The 23,901-nt window shown below is 45.0% G+C and overlaps 1 protein-coding gene across 1 annotated transcript in view; it reads left to right on the top strand.

Annotated features, from left to right (window-relative positions):
• The window catches only part of LOC137419623 (uncharacterized), a 336,266-nt gene extending 318,620 nt beyond the window's left edge, over positions 1-17,646 (top strand). Inside the window, exons 3-8 of the mRNA XM_078766882.1 lie at positions 11,819-12,124; positions 12,209-12,712; positions 12,797-12,982; positions 13,064-13,153; positions 16,686-17,048; positions 17,396-17,646. Of these exons, the coding sequence (XP_078623008.1) occupies positions 11,819-12,124; positions 12,209-12,712; positions 12,797-12,982; positions 13,064-13,153; positions 16,686-17,048; positions 17,396-17,646 (1,700 nt within the window). The remainder of the gene's footprint in view (positions 1-11,818; positions 12,125-12,208; positions 12,713-12,796; positions 12,983-13,063; positions 13,154-16,685; positions 17,049-17,395) is intronic.
• The last annotated feature ends 6,255 nt before the right edge of the window (positions 17,647-23,901 follow it).

Below are 23,901 nucleotides of genomic sequence, written 5' to 3'. Positions count from 1 at the left end.
TGTTAGGCTAAATATGTGTTTCCCAATAGATTGACTCTGCATTGCATCAAACAAAATAAGAGTAGGCCCCTTTCAATTTCCCCAATCATCTCCGTTCTCCAAAGTTCCCTTCAAAAGCGGTGCGAGTGGTTTTCTATCCCGCAAGCCGCCATTGCCCATGTGCTAATCTCGGAGAAGAAGGGGGTAGGAGCCGCCAACTCATGGGCGTGGCACGTCGTCATGATCGGAGGTGGAGTCGGACAGCCCTAACAGCCAACCAGCACCGCGGTGAGCGACCCGGTAGGCGTGCCCTCGCAGCCGGCGGCTTGATTCCTGGACGAGTGATAAAAGCGACTGGAAGGGACTGCTTCGGCAGACGCGTGAGGAGGTTCATGAGAGGGCGGAGAGAGAACGCTCAAAAAGGTGCGCGAAGTTTCGGTGGGCAGGACCAATATAACCCGCCGCAGGACACACCCCGAGGCTTTTGAGAGATGCGCAGAGAGGAGGGAGACGGCTCCACCAGAAGGAGAGGAGCAGGTGTGACCGAGCCACCGTGCGACGTGCCGCACTGCAGCAGAGACGGACGCAGGCAACGCAAAGAACGCGCCAAGCAGCAATACCCGCTGAACCTCCCTGGCCTCTCAAAACCACCCATCTCCAAGCCATTCCTGCCTGCATTTTCCCCCGTGTAAGTGTGATCGTTTGTCTGTTTTGAACGTTGTCCTGGGCTTTAAGTAAGCTTGTATAGATAAGCTAATGATTTTCCCTGTGTCACCTGCTTCTTCCATTGCTTGTAAATAACTTTGATTGCCCCTTTTTGCTTGTGTGTTGTATAATAAATCTTGTTCTTCCTCTGTACTCTCTCTGCTCCTTCATGCTCTTTCGGTCGTTTTAGAGGTTTCCAGATTGAATATCTGTGGCGCGATCTGGCCAACGTGTGGGTTAATCAGGGTAAGTTAGAGTAACTGTCACGGTCGCGGTGTGACCTCCGCTCGGCCAAAGTAACATCTTGTCCGCAAACCGTAACAGTCCTAACCACTTCGGTAGAGTCCATAGTCTCGTAGATCGGTTCGTCGATATCCCTATACGGGTCGTCGACCCCGCAAGGAGCGAGATGGCGTACCGAGACAGTAGACTCGTGTCCATCTGCCGTCATCACACGAGCATGCTCGGGATTAGCCTGGAGTACCCGCACCTTATCAACAAAGGGGTCGTACTTGCTAGTGTGAACCACTCATTTGAAATAGGCCAGCCCCGCCTCAGTGAGCCAGCTGGGTAAAGATTGGATACTACCCGAGCTTCTAGGGTGGTGGGACAGTCTTTCGTGAGGAGTCTGGTTGGTAGCGGTACATAGGAGAGCCCGGATCGAGTTAAGAGTCGCAGGTAGCGACCACGCCCATTTATCGAGGCCACGGCCAAGGGTCCTGAGGCTTAGCATGATGGCCCACCATATAATCCCATTAAAGCGTTCTATCTGCCCATTTGCCTGGGGTCTGAACGGTGTGGTGTACCTCGAAGCGACATTATTTTGGAGCAAATATCCCCTCACCTCCTGAGACAGGAACACCGCACCCTGATCGGTATGCACGTAGGCTGGATACCCAAACATAGAAAACAAATTTTGCAGTTACCGTATGACCGTGGCAGCCGTCATATCCCCGCACGTATAAGCAAAGGGGAATCGCGAATACTCATCAACAATAGTGAGCAGATAACGAGAGTTACTTGACACTGGCAGCGGCCCTTTGAAATCCATCGCCAATCGCTCCCATGGTCTAGTAGCCCTAACCAGCGTCCCCATATGAGGGTTGTAAAAATGCGGTTTGAGTTCCGCACAGATAGTGCAGTCACGGCAGATCCGGCGAATGTCCTCAGTCGAGTACGGCAGATTACCACTGCGCAAAAAATGCGCGAAACGCGCCACCCCAGGATGACACGTAATGCCGTGCAAAGTGCGCAGTCCCTCCAAAGTTACGATCCCCGCGCAAGTGGCCGGCCTCGATAAGGCGTCGGCGGCCTGGTTATCCTTCCCCGGGCAGTATTTGATGGTGTAACAGAAGTCGGCGGATTTTGATATGCCAGCGAGTGATTTTCTCATTCTTAATGCGTTGAGCATGTAAGGTGTCGTACATGAACGCAACGCTTTGTTGGTCCGTGATAATTTGGAAACAGCGCCCGAGTAAGTACGGCCGCCATCGCCGAATTGATTTGACGATCGCGTACCCCTCCTTTTTGACAGATGAATGCCTCCGCTCAGCTGAGGTGAGAGTCCGCGAAAAGAAAGCCACAGGGCGCCCCCCTTGGGAGAGGGTCGCCGCTATCGCATGATCCGAGGCATCACTTTCCAGGACGAAAGATTCACTCTCGTCAATCGTCGCTATAGCTGCGCCAGCGATGTCGGCCTTAAGGCCCCCGAAGGCCGCCAAGGCGGCCGGGCCCATGGGGAATGTGTCGCAGGCCACAAGGGGGCGGAGCTTCGCGGAGAAATTTGGCACCCACTTCGAGTAGTGGGCGAACAGCCCGAGAGCGCGTTTCAGCAAAGCCCGATCGCTAGGCAGAGCCATATCGAGCAAAGGTCGCAGACGCTCCTTATCGGGAGAGACAGAGCCATGGGTCACGGTGTATACCAGAAGATCTATCGTGCGTAGGGAGTAACGACACTTAGCTTCATTCATGGTTAGGTGGTATTTCTGTGCGACCTCGAGGAAGCGCTTCAGATTAGCATCGTGATGCCCCTGGTCATACCCACAAACCGTAAGATTGTCCAGATATACAAAGACGTCTGTCAAGTTCTACTTCGTAATGAGGTCGTCCATAGCCCTCTGGAAACGTGAGACCCCGTTTGTCACCCCAAAAGGGAGAAGAGTGAACTGGTATACCTGTTGACCCGATTCAAAGGCCGTATAGACGCGATCAGCCCTAGAGATGGGGACCTGATGATACGCACTACGCAGGTCGAGAGTGCTGTAAACGGAGTACAGGGCCACCTGACGTACCAGTGCATCCATCCCTGGTAAGGGGTAGGCATCCAGCTGTGTAAACTGATTAATTGTCTGCGAGTAGTTGATTACCATGCGCTGGCGATGAGCTTCACTTCGCACCACTAAGACTTGGGCCCTCCACGGTGACTGGCTGGGTTCTATAATACCGTCCTTTAAGAGCTGGGCCGTTTCCTCCGCAATGAATTGCGCGTCTGTGCGGGAGTAGCGCCGCAATTTTACTGCTACAGGAGTACAATCCGTGGTCAAGTTGGGGAACAGCGAAAGAGGCTCCATGTCCATTTTAACAAGTGCGCACACAGCAAGCGTGTCCGTTCCACCGAACTCTATTTCCAAACGTCCATGTCGTTTAAGGAAATCGTGTCCTAACAGAATGTCAGCACATAACGCAGGTAATACCATGAGATGCACGTATTTTTTTTTCTTTTTTTTTTGTATACAACATCGAGGCTCGTGAAAGAGCTAACATTAATCACACAAAAAGACAAACCGGCTCAGCGATAAGCCCATTCAAGGTCGAGCGGGCTCGCGTGCCTCGTGCAGACTTCTTGCAAACCTTCGTGAAATGGCCTTTGGTGGAGCACAGATGGCATATTGCCTCCCGAGCCGGGCATTCAATCCTAGGATGCTGCCGACCGCCAAAAAAATAACACCTCATGTACCGTTCAGGCCGTGGCCGGGCAGCTGTAGCAGCAGCCAGGCCAGAATCCGAGTCCACCTCAGGAGCAGCCAGAGACTCGGCGATAGTTGAATCCGCTCCCGTATCCTCGGCGGTAACCCTCTCCGGTCGCACGAATTGAGAAGTCCCCGCCATGACTTGTGGGTGGTCATAAGCAGTAGATTGTTCACGGGCATCTGTAAAGACGTGAGCCAACCGTAGAGCCTCCGTGAACGTCAGCTCAGCGGTCTCCAAAAGTCGGAGCCTCAAGGCTCCAGAGCTGATCCCAGAGACGAAAGAATCTCGGAGAAGGTCATCTTGAACTTGCTCGTGTGTCCGTACCTCCTGAGCACTGTCCGCAAGGAGGTGTCGCAGCTCCTGTGCATAGCGATCGATTGATTCCGATGGTTGTTGTCGCCGCTGAGGGAGCTGATGCCGGCTGTACATGGCGCTCCGTTTCTTTATGTATATTCGCTTTACCTCGGCCAGAGCAGTAGCGTACGTCGCAAATTGTGCAATGCACCGGTAGACGCGGTGATGGACCTTCGACTGTAACACGGACAGCTTCACCGTGGCGGTGGGCTCGGTTTCATGCGCTGCAAAATAATTCTCCAGCGTTTTGAGCCAGTGGGTGAACTCCGACCCCGACTCCTCGGCTTGTGCGTCGGTGTCGAGGATCAGTACCATGATCATCTTGTGTCCAGCCATTTCGTAGATCTTAAATAATATTAAATGTCGTGAAAATCAACCACAGACACGACTTGACCGTAGGTAGGTTTAATATCATTTAGATCTGTGGTAACATCCTGTAAAATACATGCAGGCAATAGACATCAGAATCGGGGTATTACATAGGAAAGACCGATAACAATAGGCAAAGCAAGCAAGTTCAGCATATAGGTGCGTACATACCATTCAAGACTACAGGACTATATGTCACAGTAAATGTCTCGGGAGTGGCCTGGTGTCTCGGTTGTCCCGGGTCTTATAGACGCCCCTTACGGTACTGGCGAGTAACTCCCGGGTTCACCTTCACCTTCAGTATAATTTCACTACAGGCCCCATGTACTGTTTAGATTTTGATGATTTGCGGGAGATATAATTGAACGGATGTTTATATGAATCGTTCAAAATAAAAAATCCTTCAATTTCTGATATTTTGCCTTTTAATTTGGGCCTCCCAATTGAAGCCCGCCCATAAGGTTGGCACCGGTGCTAGTCTTCTCTAATCCACCATCTCTTATCTTCTCTTATCCACCATCTCTTATCTTAGCTTCTCCACCATATCTGAAATTATCTCATCCACCATCTCCAAATAGTGTCCATTTGTTTGATACCGTTTCCCACTCCCTTCTCCCATCCACAGAGGAACCTACCACTACCTCTGTTCCTGTTCCCTACTGTTGTTGTGCTTCCATCTTGTCTCCCATTCCCTTTATGATATGTTTTATGTGTTTTTTGTATATCTCTTTGTGTTTTTTGTGTTGCTCTTGCAGGAGCCTCAAATTTGTATCCCAAAAAAAAAACTTAATGTCGACTTGTGTGCAGGTGAAGGTGATCTGGAAGAGGGAATTAATTTCCAAAACGGTCATTCCTCAAAACCTTTTGAACTCATCTATTCCGATTAAAGAGTCAAATGATGCATCCACACAAGAATCCAGCAGTACTTCTCTGCCTAACGCCCACCAACTAATGCCGGCAGATGAGACGCCAGTTTAACGAACATCCAAGGGATGGCAAACACATTGATGAATTAACCTCTTTAATTCCACCACCCCAAAACCTCTTTCCTCCCTCCCCCAATCCCGAAATCACCTTTCCATTTTCCCATTCCGACATATGTGTTTTTCACGTTTTAAATTTTCCCCTGGGTGTCCCAAACTAATCAAGATTGTCATTTGTTCTGCCAGGCGGGCAGAGATTCAGAAGCAAGGTTCGACGAGGTAGTTTGAATATGGGATCGATGGGGGCAGGGGTAGGAGGTAGAGAGGTTGAGGTGCTGGAGATGGAGAGAAGGAGGTTGGAAGTGTTGTGTGTGTAGGAGACCAGATGGAAAGGGGAAAGGGCCAGGAGGTTCACAGGAGGATACATGCTGTTGTATGCGGATGGGGATTAAATGAGTAATGGCGTCGGAATAATAGTTTCGGAAGAGATCAGCAAGCAGGTGGTCAGAGTGGAAAGATGGGAGGGACAAATATTTATGGCATGGGTGGTAGTATAGAGGCAAATTGTGTGTGTTATGTCAGTATGTGGGCCACAAACGGGCATGTCTATGACGGAGAAGCAGGAATTCAGGGATTGCTTTGTATTGAGGGATGCTGTGCATTTTTGGGGAGTTTAACACGCATGGCAGAGTAACGGAGCCGGGTGAAGAGGAATGTATTGGTAAATTTAGTTGTGGAAAAAGCAATTGAGAGGGTCAAGAGCTGGTGGTGATGATGGCAAGGAATGGGATGGCCAGAGCTGGTTCATTCTTTCAAAAGTGGAAAAGCCACAAGATTATCTATAGGAGTGGACAGCACGGAACAGAACAGCACTGGATTTGGTGGTGGTAAGGATGCAACAGTTGTGGAGGGTTAAGGATTGCATGGCCATTGTGCAATGGCAGACAGAAAGATTTTAATGGGATTGAAAGGGAAGGTTCTGATGTGGTGTGTAACACCGGCCTACCTTTAGGGTCTCGAGATGGTGGCACTGACCAAGAGACAACACAGAGGCTGCAGGTTTGCAAGAACAACTGAGTCAAAAGGATTGTGGGTGAGAAGAGGGTGGATAGAAGGAGAATGGATGAACTGAAGGAGGAGATTGGTGTGCAGATGAGCTTGGCGGCGACATTGGTGAAATGTCGGCTGAAATGGGTTTGACATTTGGTGCGGATGGGGGAAGAAAGAATGGCAACGAAAACGGATAGGTTGAGGAAATATGGTAGGAGGAAGAGAGGTCGACTGTGTTAAGGTGGTAGGGTTGTGTGAAGAAAGATATCAGTAAAGTGGGGGTGGTTGGAGGATTGAGAGAGTTGGCTGAGGACAGGGGAGTGGAGGAATATCATGGTCAAGGCAGGGCAGGAGCTTGGTACTGTTGGACCGCACCCCATATAATGAAAAAAGGAAGAAAACACCAACAACTCTCCACATTTTGAGAAAATGTTCAAAAGTACAAGTACCATTTTATGTTACAATATGCAGCTATTATGTTCTTGGTTTGTCCATCCGTGTGTCTCCTGCAATAACTTGTGAATCGCTGAAGGGATTTTTTTTTTTACCAAACTTGGGACAAGGATGTAATACAATAACAAATAATACAGTTCCAAAATAATTAGTAATATATAGTAACAAAATAATTATCTATACTGCAAGAGAGCCGTTGGTCTGTCTGTCTGTCTGTCTGTCTGTGTGTGTGTGTCACCATTTTTCTCAGAGATGGCTGAACGGATCTTTGTCAAACTTTCAGAGGTTCATCAGCGAGTGCCTGGGAGTGTTTTAGGCAAAAAAGTTCGTTTTTCGGGATTTAGAAAAAATCGCTCCATCGTGCCTAAGCCTTTTTGCTTTGACAGTTATAATTATATACAAGTACACATTCCCATAAATAAATACAAAACGATTCGCAAACATTTGAACACAAATAAATCAAACAATTCCAGAAGTGTACAAAGTTTGTAGTAAGGCTTCTTCTTCTTCCAGAACCATATCATACTTAAATCAGAGACGTGATGGACGACACATTCACCAGCATATATTCAACAAAAAGGTGAAATGATGATTTGATATTTGTGATGGATTCTGATTTTGATGTAATTGCTTTTCCATTATGTTTGCCCTCATTTAAAATATGTTAATGTTTCATTTTCAATTGAGCAACGCCAGGAACTCCAGCTATAAACGCTGATGTTCTTTACTCGGGGTACAAATACAAATACAACTTTGTCTGGGGGGTAACATAGGCTCTGTGGCCACTGCCACATGTGAAGTTGTGAAAGACCGGGAGAGGGGCGTAAATTATCTTTGTAAATTTGTACCGTGTGGCGCCACCTGGTGATGGTGGCAGAGGGTATTACACTTTCCTTTTTTTCACCTGGGAAACACTGAGGTTAGAAGGTATTACAATTTCCTTTTTTTTACCTGGGCAACACTAAGGTTAAAGCACTCTTTGCATGGGTAAAATTTTTCTCCTTCTCATTCCCCTCCCCCAAAACGGAGGGGCATGTCAAATCCACCCCCTCCCCACAACCCCCCCCCCCCCCGAAAGATGTACATGTGGTATATCTTTCCCCTCCCTCTCCCCTCCCTCTTCCCTCACCTCTCGCACCCCTCCCCCTTCCACTCCCCCCACTCCCTTCCACACCCCTCCCTCTCCTGCCTCCTCCATCCCCCTCCCCAGCAACGCCAGGTACTCTTGCTAGCAGCCAATATATTAGAAACAAAAAAGGCATCAGTTCATGGTAAAAACCAATTAAACTTTTTTATGCCCCTTGGACAAGGTCGGAGACGATCAGAAAAAAAGGCAGAAAAAAGTTTCATTGTTTTTTTACCATCAACCGACACATTTTTGTTTTTATTATATGTGCTGTAATTATTTTGTTACTATATTACTGTATAATGAACTGAATGAGCGATCATCTGTCCATGTATTTTTGTGTTCACGATATTTCAAAAAGAATTAAACATTTAGCTTTCATATTGCAGATATCTATCCCTCATGTCATTATCTCAACATGAGTAGATAATGGCTGTGATTGGCTAAATGTTGGTGACATGGTGATGGCATAATACCCAGCCTGGCCCTCACCAAGTAACTGTTTCAGCAGCACCAACACTATATAACAGACTATGCCACATCAAAAGGGGGATTTAAAAAAAAAAGGCATTGGAAAAGTAGCTTCCTCGTAAGTTTTGGAGCTAGCTGTCTAATTATCAATGTCTTATTTTGATACATGTCCTGGGAGGAGGTTGCAGTAAAGACGTGGGCCAAATATACTGTAACGGTGTTGTGATTCTGTGATATTTAGATCATCCTTTTCCTCGACTGAATAAATGTCTTATTGGCCTGATTTATATTTAGAATTTTTAACCTTTGTGTCCTGCAAAAGACTGACACTGAATTGTATGCAGGTGATGTCTATCCTGTGAAAGTGGAATGCACACAAAGCAACAACGGTTTTTCCGTCTCAGAAGCTTTGAGATGTGCTTCTGCAAAGGAAGAGTCAGATGTTTCTTTGACAAATGGCAGTGCTGCCTGTTCTGCAACTGGTGAGCAGAAAACTACAAAATTACCATTTAGGGCTGAATTTATGAATAGCACTAAGTGAGCATCTTGCCAATACATGTGTAAACCTTAAACCCTGTCAAAAATATCGTTGAACGCATACAGCTAATCTGCCTGCCCAGATAGCAATTTGTGAATGGAGATAAACAGCCAATTCGTTGTACGTGTCTAAACATCTGATTAGCCTGTGACACGCCGCATATCTCGATCGTCCAATGTAAATGATGCACTTGCAGAGAATTGCAGCATCACAGACAATTTATTGTTGAAGGGGATTCAGCACATTGCTCCTCGTCATAGGTTGATCCAGGTGATATTACACAAGATTCAGCAGCGAACAAAATGATTCCTTTGAGATTCTGTAATGCTGGACAAATTAAATCTTGCCATATTATTATTATTTTTATTTTTTATTTTTTTTGTGTACAAGATCGAGCCTCGTGTCAGAGCTAACATTAATCACAAAAAAACAAACTGTCACATAAAACATAAAGGGAGTGGGAGATAAGATTGGGAGAGAGAGGGAAGCACACACGTACAACAGCAGAGAGTAGGGACCTCTGGAGATCTATCGGAGGGAGAGGGCTTGGGGGGGGGGGGGGAAGAGGCATGGGAATGTGGGGGGGGGGGGGGCGGTGGGAGAGATATAAAACACTTGGACACTGCTATGACTTCCAGGAAAGAGGTTGGTATTTCAAAAAAGTGGATCTGTGGTGAATTAACGGGGGAAGAAAAGATCAAGGTTTTGGATGGGGGAAGATAAGAGATGGTGGTGAACAGCTGTTTTAAAGACCTGGAGGGTGGAGTGGTATTGAAGAGAGTGAGGGAGCTTGTTCCAGAGGCAGGAGAAAAGAGGAATGAAAGAGTGAAGGTGAATATAGTCTTGATTTTGTCAGTTTACTCATAAGAGGGTTGCTGGCAGATCTTGTCCAACCTGTAGGAATATTTGGGGACAGAGCCCAGAGAGAGCTGGGGGAGCAAGGCCAGAGAGGAGTTGGTAGAAGACAGAAAGACCACCAACCTGCCTGTGGTGAGTAAGTGAAAGGCCCTTGGCTTCATTGTGGGAGATTCCATTGATTCTGAAAGCTTTGGTTTAAACAGCGTGAAACCGAGCTCGGTGTGAGGCAGGAGCACCATCGCAGAGGGGAGAACAGTATTCCATTGAGCTGCAGATGAAAGCCTTGTATGTGGTGAGGAGCTGAGGTGTGCAAAGGAAGGACTTCACACGACGGAGGATGCCCAGTCGGTGACTGGCTTTGGCGGCCAGCTTGGAAATGTGGTGTTCCCAGGAAATATCATGGCAAATTGTGAGACCCAAGAGCTTGAGTGACAGAACTTCTCGGAGAGGATTGTTGAGAAAGAGAAGGGAGGGTTGTCTATTCAGTCTTTTCGGAGAGGCATAGTAAGAGTGTCAGCTTTGTCAGGATTGAAAGACATGTTCAAATTCGTCATTCAATTCAATTCTTCAGAGGATTACATCAGTTGATGGTAAAAATGAGATTCTCATTCTCAAAAATGAAAAATGAAAAAATGAGAAAAATGAGAAAAAATGAAAAAGTAAATTCTTGATGCACGTCAGTGAACTGCCCTATTACTATCCTCTTCTTCCTCCTCTTGAGCTTATTCAAGCACTCCTAACACATCTATGCAATGTTCCCCATCTGATGATAACTACAAATCAAAAGTCCTGCAAGACTCTCTGCTCACCTTCGCTCTTTCATTCCTCTTTTCTCCCACCTCTGGAACAAATTCCCACACTCTATTCAATCCCAATCTTCTCCCTTTAAGTCTTGAGGGTCTTGAAAGTAGATAGATATTATTTCCTGGCTCTCCTGAGGGTAGACACACACTTGTTCCGAGCTTTGTGAAAGGAAATTTTGAGACACTTCTAATGCCAGTCAATTACAGAATTGTTTTGATGAATTTTACAGTTTTTATTTTATTTTAATTGAATGAAATACATAAACACTGTTAAACACAAATCGCCTGCTTGTTACTTCCACTAACCTCCAGTTTAGCAGTATTTGGGCATGTTAAATAGGGTGGTAATATTGGTGATGTCGAAGACAGTTTCGATAGCGCTTAACATGCGGAATTTTTTTTTTTAACAATCTGTAAATTCATTATTATATTTTAATTGAAGTATACATCATTCCAAGGAAAAACATGTTCAATGAAATCTCAATATGGTTCTCAATCTCATTTTCCTCGAAAAAAAAAATGACTTATTTGTACACAGGTGATGTCTATCCTGTAAGTGTCGAAGGCAGGCAACACAACAACAATTCATCTGTCACAGAAGATTTTAAATGTTCTTTTGCACAGGAAGGTACAGATGATATTCACATGACAAATGGAAGTGCTTCCTTTTTTGCAACTGGTGAGTGGAAATGTAAAAAATTAACATACAATCTTTTGTGTTGAAAAAATATATAATTTCGGAAATGTTAAATATTTAGCATTTTGATTTTGACCAAAAAAAATGTGTTTTTTCTTTCTGTAGAACAATCCAGAAGTAATATGGGACAAATAAGGTCCAGTCACAGCTTGACAGGGAGGAAGAAGCCTTTTTTGAAGAAAATATCACGAAATCAAGAATCACTTCCTATAAAATACAAGTGCAAGTCTGGGCCGCCCAACACCAAGATTAATATTAAATTGAACAAACACAAAAAGGTTGTAGAAATTGGAATACGTTATAAGTGTAATGTGTGCAGAATGGATTTTGCTTCAATGAGTTGCATCAAAATACACATGAGGATCCACACTGGAAAGCACCACCACAAGTGCTCTGTCTGTGATAAAGGTTTCTTGACAAAAAGCAATTTGAATAAACATATGAAGATCCATACAGGAGAGCGACCTTACAAATGCTCGATATGTGATAAAGGTTTCTCTTGTAGCAGCAGTTTGAAATTACATATGAGGAACCATACAGGAGAGCGCCCTCATAAATGCTCGATATGTGATAAAGGTTTCTCTCGTAGCAGCAATTTGAATAAACATATGAGGATCCATACAGGAGAGCGACCTCACAAATGCTCGATATGTGATAAAGGTTTCTCTCAAAAAGGCCATTTCAAATCACATATGCGGATCCACACAGGAGAGCGACCTTACAAATGCTTGCTATGTGATAAAAGTTTCACTCAAAAAGGAAATTTAAAATTCCATATGAGCATCCATACAGGAGGACGACCTTACAAATGCTCGATATGTGATAAAGGTTTCTCTCAAAAAGGCCATTTTCAATTACATATGAGGATCCATACAGGAGTTCGACCTTACAAATGCTCGATATGTGATGAAGGTTTCTCTCGAAAAGGCCATTTCAAATCACATATGCGGATCCACACAGGAGAGCGACCTTACAAATGCTCGATATGTGATAAAAGTTTCTCTCAAAAAGGCCATTTGAAATTACATATGAGAATCCATACAGGAGAACGACCTTACAAATGCTCGATATGTGATGAAGGTTTCTCTCAAAAAGGCGATTTGAAATCACATATGAGGATCCATACAGGAGAGCGTCCTTACAAATGCTCAATATGTCATAAAGGTTTCTCTCGTAGCAGCAGTTTGAAATTACATGTGAGGATCCATACAGGAGAGCGTCCTTACAAATGCTCGATATGTGATAAATGTTTCTCTCATCGTGGCAATTTGAAATTACATGTGAGGATCCATACAGGAGAGCGTCCTCACAAATGCTCGATATGTGATAAAGGTTTCTCTCATAGCAACAGTTTGAAATCACATATGAGGATCCATACAGGAGAACAGCCTTACAAATGCTCGATATGTGATAAAGGTTTCTCTCGTAGCAGCAGTTTGAAATTACATATGATGATCCATACAGGAGAGCGTCCTCAGAAATGCTTGATATGTGATGAAGGTTTTTCTCAAATAGGCAATTTGAAATCACATATGAGGATCCATACAGGAGAACAGCTTTACAAATGCTCGATATGTGATAAAGGTTTCTCTCGTAGCAGCAGTTTGAAATTACATATGATGATCCATACAGGAGAGCGACCTTACAAATGCTCAATATGTGATAAAGGTTTCTCTTGCAGCAGCAGTTTGAAGTTACATATGAGAATCCATACAGGAGAACAACCTTACAAATGCTCGATATGTGATAAAGGTTTCTCCCAAAAAGGCAGTTTGAAAATGCATATGAAGATCCATGCAAGAGAACTGAAATCTGAAATGCCAAACAAATGTTGTGGGAAAAGTTTTGCTGAAAAAGGTTTGTTAAATTCACATAGCACTACCCATAACGGCTTGTATGTTCCCCCCTTGTAAGCGATCCTCAGCATTAGGCAAGGTATTCAGTGAACCAGTAAGGAGAAAGCTATCATGAAAGCATAAATTCCTTTCAGCATATACCTTGTCAGCACAATGTCTGAGTACCATCTGTAACCCATGACAATAAGCCTTTACCCCAAACATTACGTTGGGTGTCATCAGAATGTCTGCAAACTGGTGTCAGAAGACAACAATAATCTCAAAATTCTAACCCCATCTGCATCCTCAAACTAAGTTTGAAGAAAATAACAGCTTTAAAAAAGATGTAAAATTTATTAATTTGCTTCTCCGTATTCTCATAATAGAGAACTGTTGAAAAATTGAAACCAAAAACTCAAATGGTAACATAACTTAATCTCTCACTCTGATCTTGCGTTGTGCTTCTTTCAGTGTCTTCCTGAGGTTGCCAGTTTGTAATTCTTGTCTCTGTCCTTGCCATGTATCCAGCCAAGCTCCATTTGAGTTTTTTGATTGTGACCAGTGTTCAGGAATTTTGTTTTCCATCTGATTTAGTTGTTTTCCTTGTCCCTTTTTGGTTTTGCTCAGATGGCATCTTTCCATGGCAGTTTGAACATCAATTTTTACTCAATCTTTGCTGTAGTCCATGTTTTATTGTCATGTGTGATATGGGGAGAACACCTTTGTTGTAAAATTGTTTATCAGAAGAAGACCTGCTTATGTTTTTCATGAAACTTGGATTTTTGAAGGGTTTCGCAATAAAGAAAGGTCCTGAAAGCACAAATGCAGTGGCTGCGTTATTACCCTGCGCTCACGAAGCGAAAGGCAGGGTTTAGCATTCGGGTACGTCATATGTACGTCCATCGTAAGTATGTACGTATGTGCGTGTCTGCATTTTAAAATTCATTTTCTCGGCAACCGTTGGTCCGATTGACATTAAATTTTCAATATGGGAGGGACTCCACCTGGACTATTTTAGTGAATATTATGACGTCACATGTCAGGTGGTATGGGCGCCATCTAGGAAAAACCAAAAAACTTTGCACCTCTATCTCAAAAACCGCTGCACAGAAATAATTGAGACAGGTCTCATTTAAAAGAACTTTCCATGCAGAATAACATATGTGAATGATAACATCATAGGTTCTGCCGTTTTGACATAATTCGACAAGTAAAAAAACTTTATCCAATCAGGATGAAATTTCTTAAGCATCTTCTCGGTATAAATTTATGCAGAAATGCAATTATAATGACTGTGGGTCACGTGGTTTGGACGCCATATTGTTTTGATTGAAAAGCCTGAAAAACCACTAAAATCACATTTTCTCCAAAACGACTGAACAGATCTAGGCCAAAAATTGCAGGCAGAATTGCATACCCATGACGAACAAAAAAGTCAACGAGCATGATGTCATGAGTCACATGGTTTCGAAGTTATGACGATCCCGCATTTTTGATCCGATCGAGGGGAAACTTCACAGATGTGTTCAACATATCGGTGTGCTAAAATGACCTTTTAGAATTTGCGATAGGTGACGTGGTTTGGCAGATATAAATACTTAAACGAAAATATTAAAAAATTTATAACTCTTGCACCGCTCCATTGATCGACGTGAAACTTTTATTATAGTAGAGGTAATGAAGTGTAACATGTGTGCAAAATTTCAAGATGATTGGATGTACGGTCTGGAAGCTAGATATTTTTTTTTGCCTGAAGAAGAAGAGTCTTCTCGAGTGGGCATGGAATTAATTATCACACTGCACATGACGAGCAGGCAAAGTACGTAGCGACCTCATGGAGTCATTTTGACCTCAAATAAAATTCTGATTTCAGATTTGTCAATTGCTGAGGTATATTAACACACGACCAGAATGGGTTTGGCGAAATTCTGATGATTTTTGACGAAAATATAAGATTTGTGTCTGCATTTCAGAAAAGTAAAGTGTGTGCCTTTTCAGCATTTAGAAAATTTAAACGTGGCTCATTGTAAATAACCATTTGGGGAATAGCTGCTGTTAACAATGACGTCATTGGTGTCATAATTCAAGAGGGACAACGCTTTGTCTGATCAGTTTGAAATTTAATTGAGCATGATCTATGCAGCAATTATTTAGAGGATATAAGTTTATGATGTCATCGATCACGTGGTCTGGCAGCCATATTGGATCAAAAACAAAAGAAACGTTCAAAAATAGAGGAGTTGGCTCACACCGAGTTGACTGCGCAGAGTAACTATTCTATGAATACCATCTAGTTGTGAATGTGTCATGGCACATTATGATCTATTGTCTGTCTTTGGGGGGTTTGGAGCTGTCCATATCCTCATAAGTAATCCTGATCAAACCGAGAGTTGTTCACCAAAACAGTTGAAAGCCTTGCAAAACATTTACCATCATGGCATGACTGCTCTGCATGCCTTCACTGATTGCTTCCAAGCAGCTCAGTTGCACATGTCCCAACGTGGAAGGCCACACAGCTGGGTGCTTCCAATTTTTTCTCAACATCAATGACCAATGGATTGTTAATGGAAGGAATATATGAACACAGAGGGAAACTCACCCCCTTCCCTCTTCTCATCTCTCTCATCTCTCTCATCAATTCTCTCATTTCCTTTTCCTGACCATGCTGGAGTTCCTCAAGGCAGTGTTCTGGGACATGTGCTTTTTCTAATTTTCATCAGTGATTTTTCTGACTCTGGAAAATCTTTATCTTTATGCTGATGACTCCCCCCTCTGCTGTTCCATCTCTCATTCTTCAGATCGACAGTTCTGGGCAAAAAGCAGCGTCTTAACTTTCTGCACACTTGGACAATAAATACTAGCTGGACAATCACATTGAACATGTCTTTCAATCCTGACAAATGTTACACTCTCACCTTGTCTCTCTGAACAGTCCGTCTGGAAGACACTTACATCTAATTTTTCAACAATCTTCTGAAGAAGTTCTGTCACTGAAGCTTTTTGGTTTCACCATCTGCCGTGACCTTCAAATGGAATGGGGCTTCCATTTTCAGCCTTTAATCACAATCGATCCTGTAGGATTTCTGTAAGACTCATGTTAAAACGGTGTCTGGCAAGTTATCTTGTAGCCAGTCTCTGCTTGCTTTGCTTACCTGGGAACCAGTATCCCAAAAGACCTGAACCTCAATGCCATTCAGTTTACAGAGCGTTATGGGTTATCCATCGTCATACACTGACGGACATTGACATTATTTAATGGTCAATCAGCAAAACTGAAACGGTGAATTCTTTTGAAAATTGGAGACACCATTTTCTTCATATTTTATCGCTCGATCTCAACTTTGCTCCCTTCCTCACTGAGGGTGTCACTTGGGAGAAGAAGAGCAGAGCGTTCCCCTTTCGTGGACTCGTCGATGATGATGGCAATATCCCCGCTGAGCAGCCTCGAACTGTCCAGCAGAAAACTGCCATTCTGGAACTTATGTTTGGTCAAATTGCAAACTACTGCCCTGTGATATCCCGTGACACTATATTCTAAAACTCCACATCTGTAGCCAACATATGGCAGTCGATTCGTCAACATTTTGGATTCCAGTCGACCGGTGCACACTTTATTGACTTTGCCGTGATACGACAAAATCGCGAGGAGCGCCATCAAGATTTGTACCAGTGCCTGATGGCATTTGTGGAGGATAACTTGTGCCGACAAGATGGTGGCATTTCCAACCATGACCAGGTCATAACTGAAGACAAGGAGCTATCTCCCTCATTGGAGAACTTTGTTGTGCTCACATGGCTTTGTCTTGTCCACAGTGGGCTCCCGGACGTGTCAAACAACGCCATGAAGCTGGCGATATTGCAGGTGCTCGACTCACTCTTAGATGAGCTCCCCACTGGTGAAGATGCAATCTCCATGCGTACGTCAACGTGTCGACAGCAAGTCTCCCACCAGACATTATTCCCATCGCCAAATCCCAGGCAAGTCCTTTCGGGGACTCTCCCCACCAAAGTTGTGAAGTCCTGTCCCCTTTGCAAACAAGTGCGTCGTGCTGATTATAGTCATTTCCTCAGAGAATGTACTTATCCCCCCAAACGAGATTGTCGGTATATTGCAAGAGCACACCGAGTGGCTGGCATAATGGAAGAGTCAGACAACGAGTTAGGAGACTTAACAAATGCCCAGGTGGACAAAAGTGTTAATGACATAAGTTACCCAAACTGCCCACTACCCTACGTGCTCAGGTCTGCCAATCTCCATATCTAGACACCTTCCATGGTCACTACGTAACCCGAGTTACCATCGATAGTGGTGCCACGGGTAACCTGATTTGCGCATCTACTGCAAGCAACTTTGGAGCCAAGATTCAGAAGAGCGCACAGTACGCTCATCAAGCAGATGGATCCTCCCCGCTTCACAGTGTTGGTGAAACCAGACTTACACTCACAGGCGATGGAAGGAAATTCCAATTTGAGGGCCTAGTGGTCGAGAATCTAGACGTGGAGGTTCTGGCATGAACACCTTTCATGGAGTTTAATAACATCTCAGTCTGCCCTGCTAGGCACAAAGTGATCCTGGCTGATGGCACCACTTGCATGTACAGTCATGTGAAAAAGTAAGTACACCCCATGTAAAGTTTTGACTTTTTCAACATAGTTCAACATACAGCTATTTGATCTTCATTTCATCAATATTGAAAGATAAATGTGATATCATATAACAAATATCATGAAACATTTACATTTTGTAGTCCATTGTATAATTTAAATAAACATAAATGCAAATTTCGTATGTGGAAAAAGTAAGTACATCCATGGCTCTAATATGTGGTATTGCCCCCTTTGGCAGACACAACCTCAAGTAGGCGTTTCTTATAACTGTCTACCAGTCTCTGACATCGACTGGGAGAAATTTTTGCCCACTCCTCCATGCAGATTTCCTTCAGCTGTGCGATGTTTGTGTGGTTTCTTGCATGCACAGCTCGTTTCAAATCCCCCCCACAACATTTCAATGAGATTTAGATCTGGGCTTTGACTTGGCCATTCCAGAACCCTCCATTTCTTTCTTTTCAGCCATTCCTTGGTGGATTTACTGGTATGTTTAGGGCCATTGTCATGTTGCAAGGTCCACCTTCAGTTGAGCTTCAACTCTCTGACAGATGGCCTCACATTATCCTCAAGCACAGTCTGTTACAATGAAGAATTCATAGTGGATTCTATGATGGAGAGCTGTCCAGACCCAGATTTTTTTTTATTTTTTTTTGTATACTGAATCGAGGCTCGTGAAAGAGCTAACATTTATTTCACAAACAAATCAACCAGACAAACAAAATATATAAATATATAAAAATATATAAAGAGAGGGAGTGGAAGATAAGATGGGGAGAGAAGGGGAAGCACACAAACACAACATTTGAGAGCAGGGAGAAGTGTGGGAGGGAGAGGGTTTGGGGGGAGGAGGTGTTTGAAGGGGGGGGGGGGGGGGAGAGGTATAAAACACAAGGGGACCAAGGACTTCCAGGACAGAAGTTGGTATTTAAAAAAAAAAAAAAAAGTGTAGGATTTTGGGTGAAATTAGCAGGGGTAGAAAAGATCAAGGTTTTGGATGGGGGAAGATAAGCGATGGTGGTGAACAGCTGTTTTAAAGACCTGGAGGGTGGAGTGGGATTGAAGAGAGTGAGGGAGTTTGTTCCAGAGGCGGGACAAAAGAGGCATGAAGGAGTGAAGGTGAGCAGAATGCCTTGATTTTGGCAGTTTCACCATAAGAGGGTCGCAGGCAGATCTTGTGCAACCTGAAGGAATATTTGGGGGACAGAGCCCAGAGAGAGCTGGGGGGGCAAGGCCAGAGAGGAGTCGATAGAAGATGGAAAGACCACCAACCTGCCTGCGGTGAGTGAGTGAAAGGCCCTTGGATTTAGCTTCATCACGGGAGATTCCAATGATTCTGCACGCTTTGGTTTCAACAGCGTGAAGACGAGCTAGGTGTGAGGCAGGAGCACCAGACCAGAGGGGAGAGCAGTATTCCGTAGAGCTGCAGATGAAAGCCTTGTAAGTGGTGAGGAGCTCAGGTGTACCAAGGAAGGACTTCGCACGACGGAGGATGCCCAGTCGGCGACTGGCTTTGGAGGCCAGATTTGAAATGTGGTTTTCCCAGGAAAGATCATGGCAGATAGTGAGACCCAAAAGCTTGAGTGACAGAACTTCATGGAGAGGATTATTCAGAAAGTGGATGCGAGGGTTGTCCAGTCGGTCTTTTCGGAGAGACATCGTAAGAGTGTGAGATTTGTCAGGATTGAAAGACATGTTCCACTTGTTTGCCCAGTCTGTGATTTTGTCCAGGTCTGCAGAGAGAGAGGAGGCTGCAGACTGCCGATCTGAGGGATGAGGAATGGAGCGACAGAGAGTAGAGTCGTCAGCAAAGAGATAGAGAGGATTTTCCAGAGAGTCAGAGAGATCATTGATGAAGACCAGAAAAAGCACAGGGCCCAGAACACTGCCTTGGGGAACTCCAGCCTGAACAGGAAGAGGAGATGAGAGAAACCCATTCACGGCCACACGTTGACTACGACTAGAGAGGAAGTCCACCAGCCATGCGTGGAGATTTCCATGGATACCAAAGGAGGAGAGTTTGTTGAGCAGAGCTGGGTGCCAGACCGTATCGAAGGCACGTGAAATGTCAAGGGAGACGGCTCTAATTTCCTGTTTGGCATTGAGGACCTCCATCCATTGTTGAGAAAGCAGAAGCAGCATGTCCAGAGTAGAGTGACCAGGTCTGAAACCAAATTGATGGTCAGAGATCAAGCCATTGGAGAAGAGGAAAGATTTCATATCTGAAGCAGTGATGGATTCCATGATTTTGCTGATAATTGGGAACAGGCTGATTGGTCTGTAGTTGCTAGGATCTGTTTTTGCACCTTTTTTGTGCAAAGCGATGATGTTGACTGATTTCCAAGCAGATGGCAGATGACCTTGAGCAAAAGAGAGGGTGAAGAGAACAGAGAGAGGGAGTGAAAGAGCGGAAGAACATGATTTTAGGATCCGTGGGCTGATGCCGTCAGGACCAGTTGCAGAATCAGAGTCGAGGGTTGACAGAAACCTTTCCACCTTGTCAGGAGGAAAGGACACAGAGTCCAGGAGCAGCTGGGTACGACTGGGTACGGTGGGTACAGAGAGGGATGGGTTTGGGACACAAGATTTAGAGGCAAAAACAGAGTTGAAGCATTCAGCTTTTTCACGTGCGGAGTCAGCCGTGTAGCCATTTGAGGTGAGGTAGGGGATGGAGGGGGAACAAACACCAGAAACAGATTTGACCAGACGCCACCAGGATTTGGAAGAGGGAGACAGATAAGAGAGTTCGGTCTTGAGAACGGTGAGATATTGTTTTCTGGCTCTCCTGAGGGTGGACACACACTTGTTTCGGGCTTTGTGAAAGGAAATGAGATTTCCTTCCGTTGGATTTGCTTTCCACGAGACGAAAGCAAGTTGTTTCAGGGCAACAGCCTCGCCACAAGATTCCGTGTACCATGGACGGGAGGAAGGGTATGACAACTGAAGACGAGATGGGATAAATCTGTGCATGAGAGAGAGCAATTTACCTTGAAAGAATTCCCAGGATGAGTTGATGTCAGAGGCGGTAGAGATGGGAGACCAGTCCAGATGATTGATGGCTGCTTGAAGACCGTGCCAGTTGGCCTGAGTGAAATGCCAGACTCGTCGACGCTGAGCAGGCTCTCTGAGAATGGTCAGAGGGATGTCCACTTTGACAAGCACATGATCAGATGAGCCGATTGGAGCAGAAGAAGAGCAGCAGACATTTTCAGGGAAGTTTGTCATAACCAAATCCAGAAGAGAAGATGCTCCGTTGACTGAGATCCGGGTCGGGAAATTGACAGATTGTGTCAGTCCCAGTGAGTCGCAGAAGTCCTTTTCTGAAGAGCCATGGCTGGTGAGAGAGGTACCCACACCCAGCCAACTGGCATGGTGACAATTGAAATCACCACATATGAGGAAGAGAGAGTTGGGATGGGTAGATAGAAGTTGGTCCATATTATCAGACAGCGAGATGTAGATGGAGTCATCGCTGTTTGGTGGACGGTACAACACACATATGAACAAAAGGTGGGAGCGAAGGGGAAGCCGTAGCCAAAGGTATTCCTGGGGGTGAGGTGGAGAGAGGGCAGTGGAGGGCGAATGAGGAAGAGAGTTTTTTATAAAGATAGCAACCCCACCTCCAGGACGAGGCTCAGGTCTATCATATCGGAGAAGGGAGTAACCTGGGAGAGATACCAAGGCATCAGAGACATCATGAAGGAGGAAAGTTTCTGTTAAGCAGATCACATCTGGTTTGTCAGAAGCAACCGGTATGGAGAGATCAGTCAGGTTTGAGCGGAGGCCCCGGATGTTTGAGGTCCATACTGTTAATGAAGAGGAAGGGGGAGCATCGGGTCCAGAACAGGGGGGGGGGGTGGTGTAGGGTAAGATGTGGAAGAGGAGGAAGAGGTAGGGAGAGCTATTGAAGGTGTGTCAGAGATTTCAGAGATTTCAGAATAGCTTTGAGAAAGGGAAGAATGGGGTGGACAAAAGGTTTGATGGAGATTGGGTGAGGCACAGTGAGGTATTATTTGAGGAGGGGGAAGAGCGAGGCAGAAGGTTGGGGGAGATGAAGGTGAAAGTTTGAAGGGGGAAGAAGCAGGGAGGATGCTTTGAGGAGGAGGGGTGAGAGGGTAGTCTAGGAGGGGAGGAGCGAGGGAGAGTCTCGGAGGGGCGGGGAGTGGGGGGAGATTTGAAAGGAATGGGTGATTGGGAAGATTTGGAGGGGAGGGGCAAGGGGGAAGATTTGAAAGAGATGGGTGATGGGGATGATTTGGAGGGGAGGGGCAGGGGGGGAGATTTAGAGGGGAGGGGTGATGGGGAAGTTTTGGAGGTGAGGGGTGATGGGGAAGCTTTGGAGGGAAGGGGTGATGGGGAAGATTTGGAGGGGAGGGGCAAGGGGGAAGATTTGAAAGGGATGGGTGATGGGGAAGATTTGGAGGGGAGGGGCAAGGGGGAAAATTTGAAAGAGATGGGTGATGGGGAAGATTTGGAGGGGAGGGGCAAAGGGGTAGATTTGGAGGGGAGGGGTGATGGGGAAGTTTTGGAGGGAAGGGGTGATGGGGAAGTTTTGGAGGGGAGGGGTGATGGGGAAGATTTGGAGGGGAGGGGTGAGATTGGATTTTGAAAAGTGTACCATTCATGGGAAACGAACATTTTTTGCAAAATGAGTTTGAGACCTTCGAGTCAAAAATACGTTTGTGGACACTGAAGGAGGGGTGGAGTTCTGGAAAGTTTAGGGAATGTAGAAAGGAGGAACTGTAAGAGATGGTATTATATATATTTTTTGGAATGAATAGATTTGGTGAGCAAGACGAAAGCATCCTTTTGTAGGAAAAGAAGAAAAGGGTGTTATAATATATGAGACAAAATAGTTGTTCAGGGGAGAGATTATACATTTCTAACCACGTGAACGCGTGATCGCGAACGAAGGACGAACGAACAAATAAGAACAACAAATAAACGAATAAGACCTGGGAAGGAAATATTTTTTTGGGTTTTTTTTTTTAGTAGAGATATTAAACAAGGAGGTATGGGGTGAACGCCTGGGACGAAACAGGGAACGAAAATAAATGCAGCGCATTCGACGAATCGCTGAGAGAAAAACAAAACCACAAGGTCGGAGACGGTACGGTAGCCAAGCCTACGAGTACTAGGCCTCAGAATACTCGATACGCATTTAGTTGCTCGACACAACAACCAAACACCCCTGCACGGTAACCCCGTACCAGCCCTCACCCGTGGGTGTAATACACATAGTGACGTGACCCCTTCTTTCCCCGCCACATCCTTTCATTGTTGTACTCGTACCTTTAAGACAGTTCTCGTGTTTATACATGTAGAAAACAGGTGAGAGTAACTGGCGACTAACATTGATGGCTGAGTACAATAAAGGGTAATGATCACCGACAATGTTGGAGATCACGGATATTATGGACCAATATATTGAGCACACAGGGTGAACAAAACCCTTTACAGGTAACACATTGAAAAACAAAACCCACTATAAACCAGGGATAAAGTACAAATAACAAATAAATAAGCAAAACATTTGGCAAATTACAATCTCACATACAGTCAACACTTCAAAAATGTACCAATTAGTCATGTACAGTTTATGTAAGTCCATTACAGGGGAAGACTCCCCTCCAACCTCAGGGACTGCTCTGCCCCATTACAATACTTAGGCAAGTATTATGACCATCATATGACGATCCTACGCATCCAAAATATAATCCTTCAAGTACTTGGGATGGTATCGTGGACGGCTGTAGCATCTTGGTGCACAGTCGCTTGGAGACATTGTTGGATGATCCACACTGGTGTCACCGATGGCCTCAACAGATTGGGAGTGATCTGGTTTACGGGTGTTAAGCTTTGGGGGTGTAACGGAGATGTGATCCGGTGCTTGGCTGATAGGGATTGGTAAGGATTCAGAACTGTCGACAGGTGTAGACAGCTCATAGTGGATATATGGGGGGGTCTGGTGATTTTGATGTTGGTTGGAGGCAAATGTCTTCAGTGAACAGAGAACCTCCATGTACCCCATTGCGAGAAAGTGCAAGCATATCTTCCCAGTACTTGGATATCTTGTAGCATTCTGATTTTTTTGACCCGATCCGCTGCACTCCTCAATCGGGATCCTAAAAACTTGCGTATGTTACAGCAGGGTCCATCGATGGC

This window comes from Myxine glutinosa, chromosome 1 (genome assembly GCF_964187855.1).
Source record: "Myxine glutinosa chromosome 1, kmMyxGlut1.1, whole genome shotgun sequence".
In the NCBI taxonomy this organism is placed as follows: domain Eukaryota; kingdom Metazoa; phylum Chordata; class Myxini; order Myxiniformes; family Myxinidae; genus Myxine; species Myxine glutinosa.
Note: the sequence above shows the minus strand (reverse complement) of the source record. Positions and strands in the feature narration are given on the sequence as shown.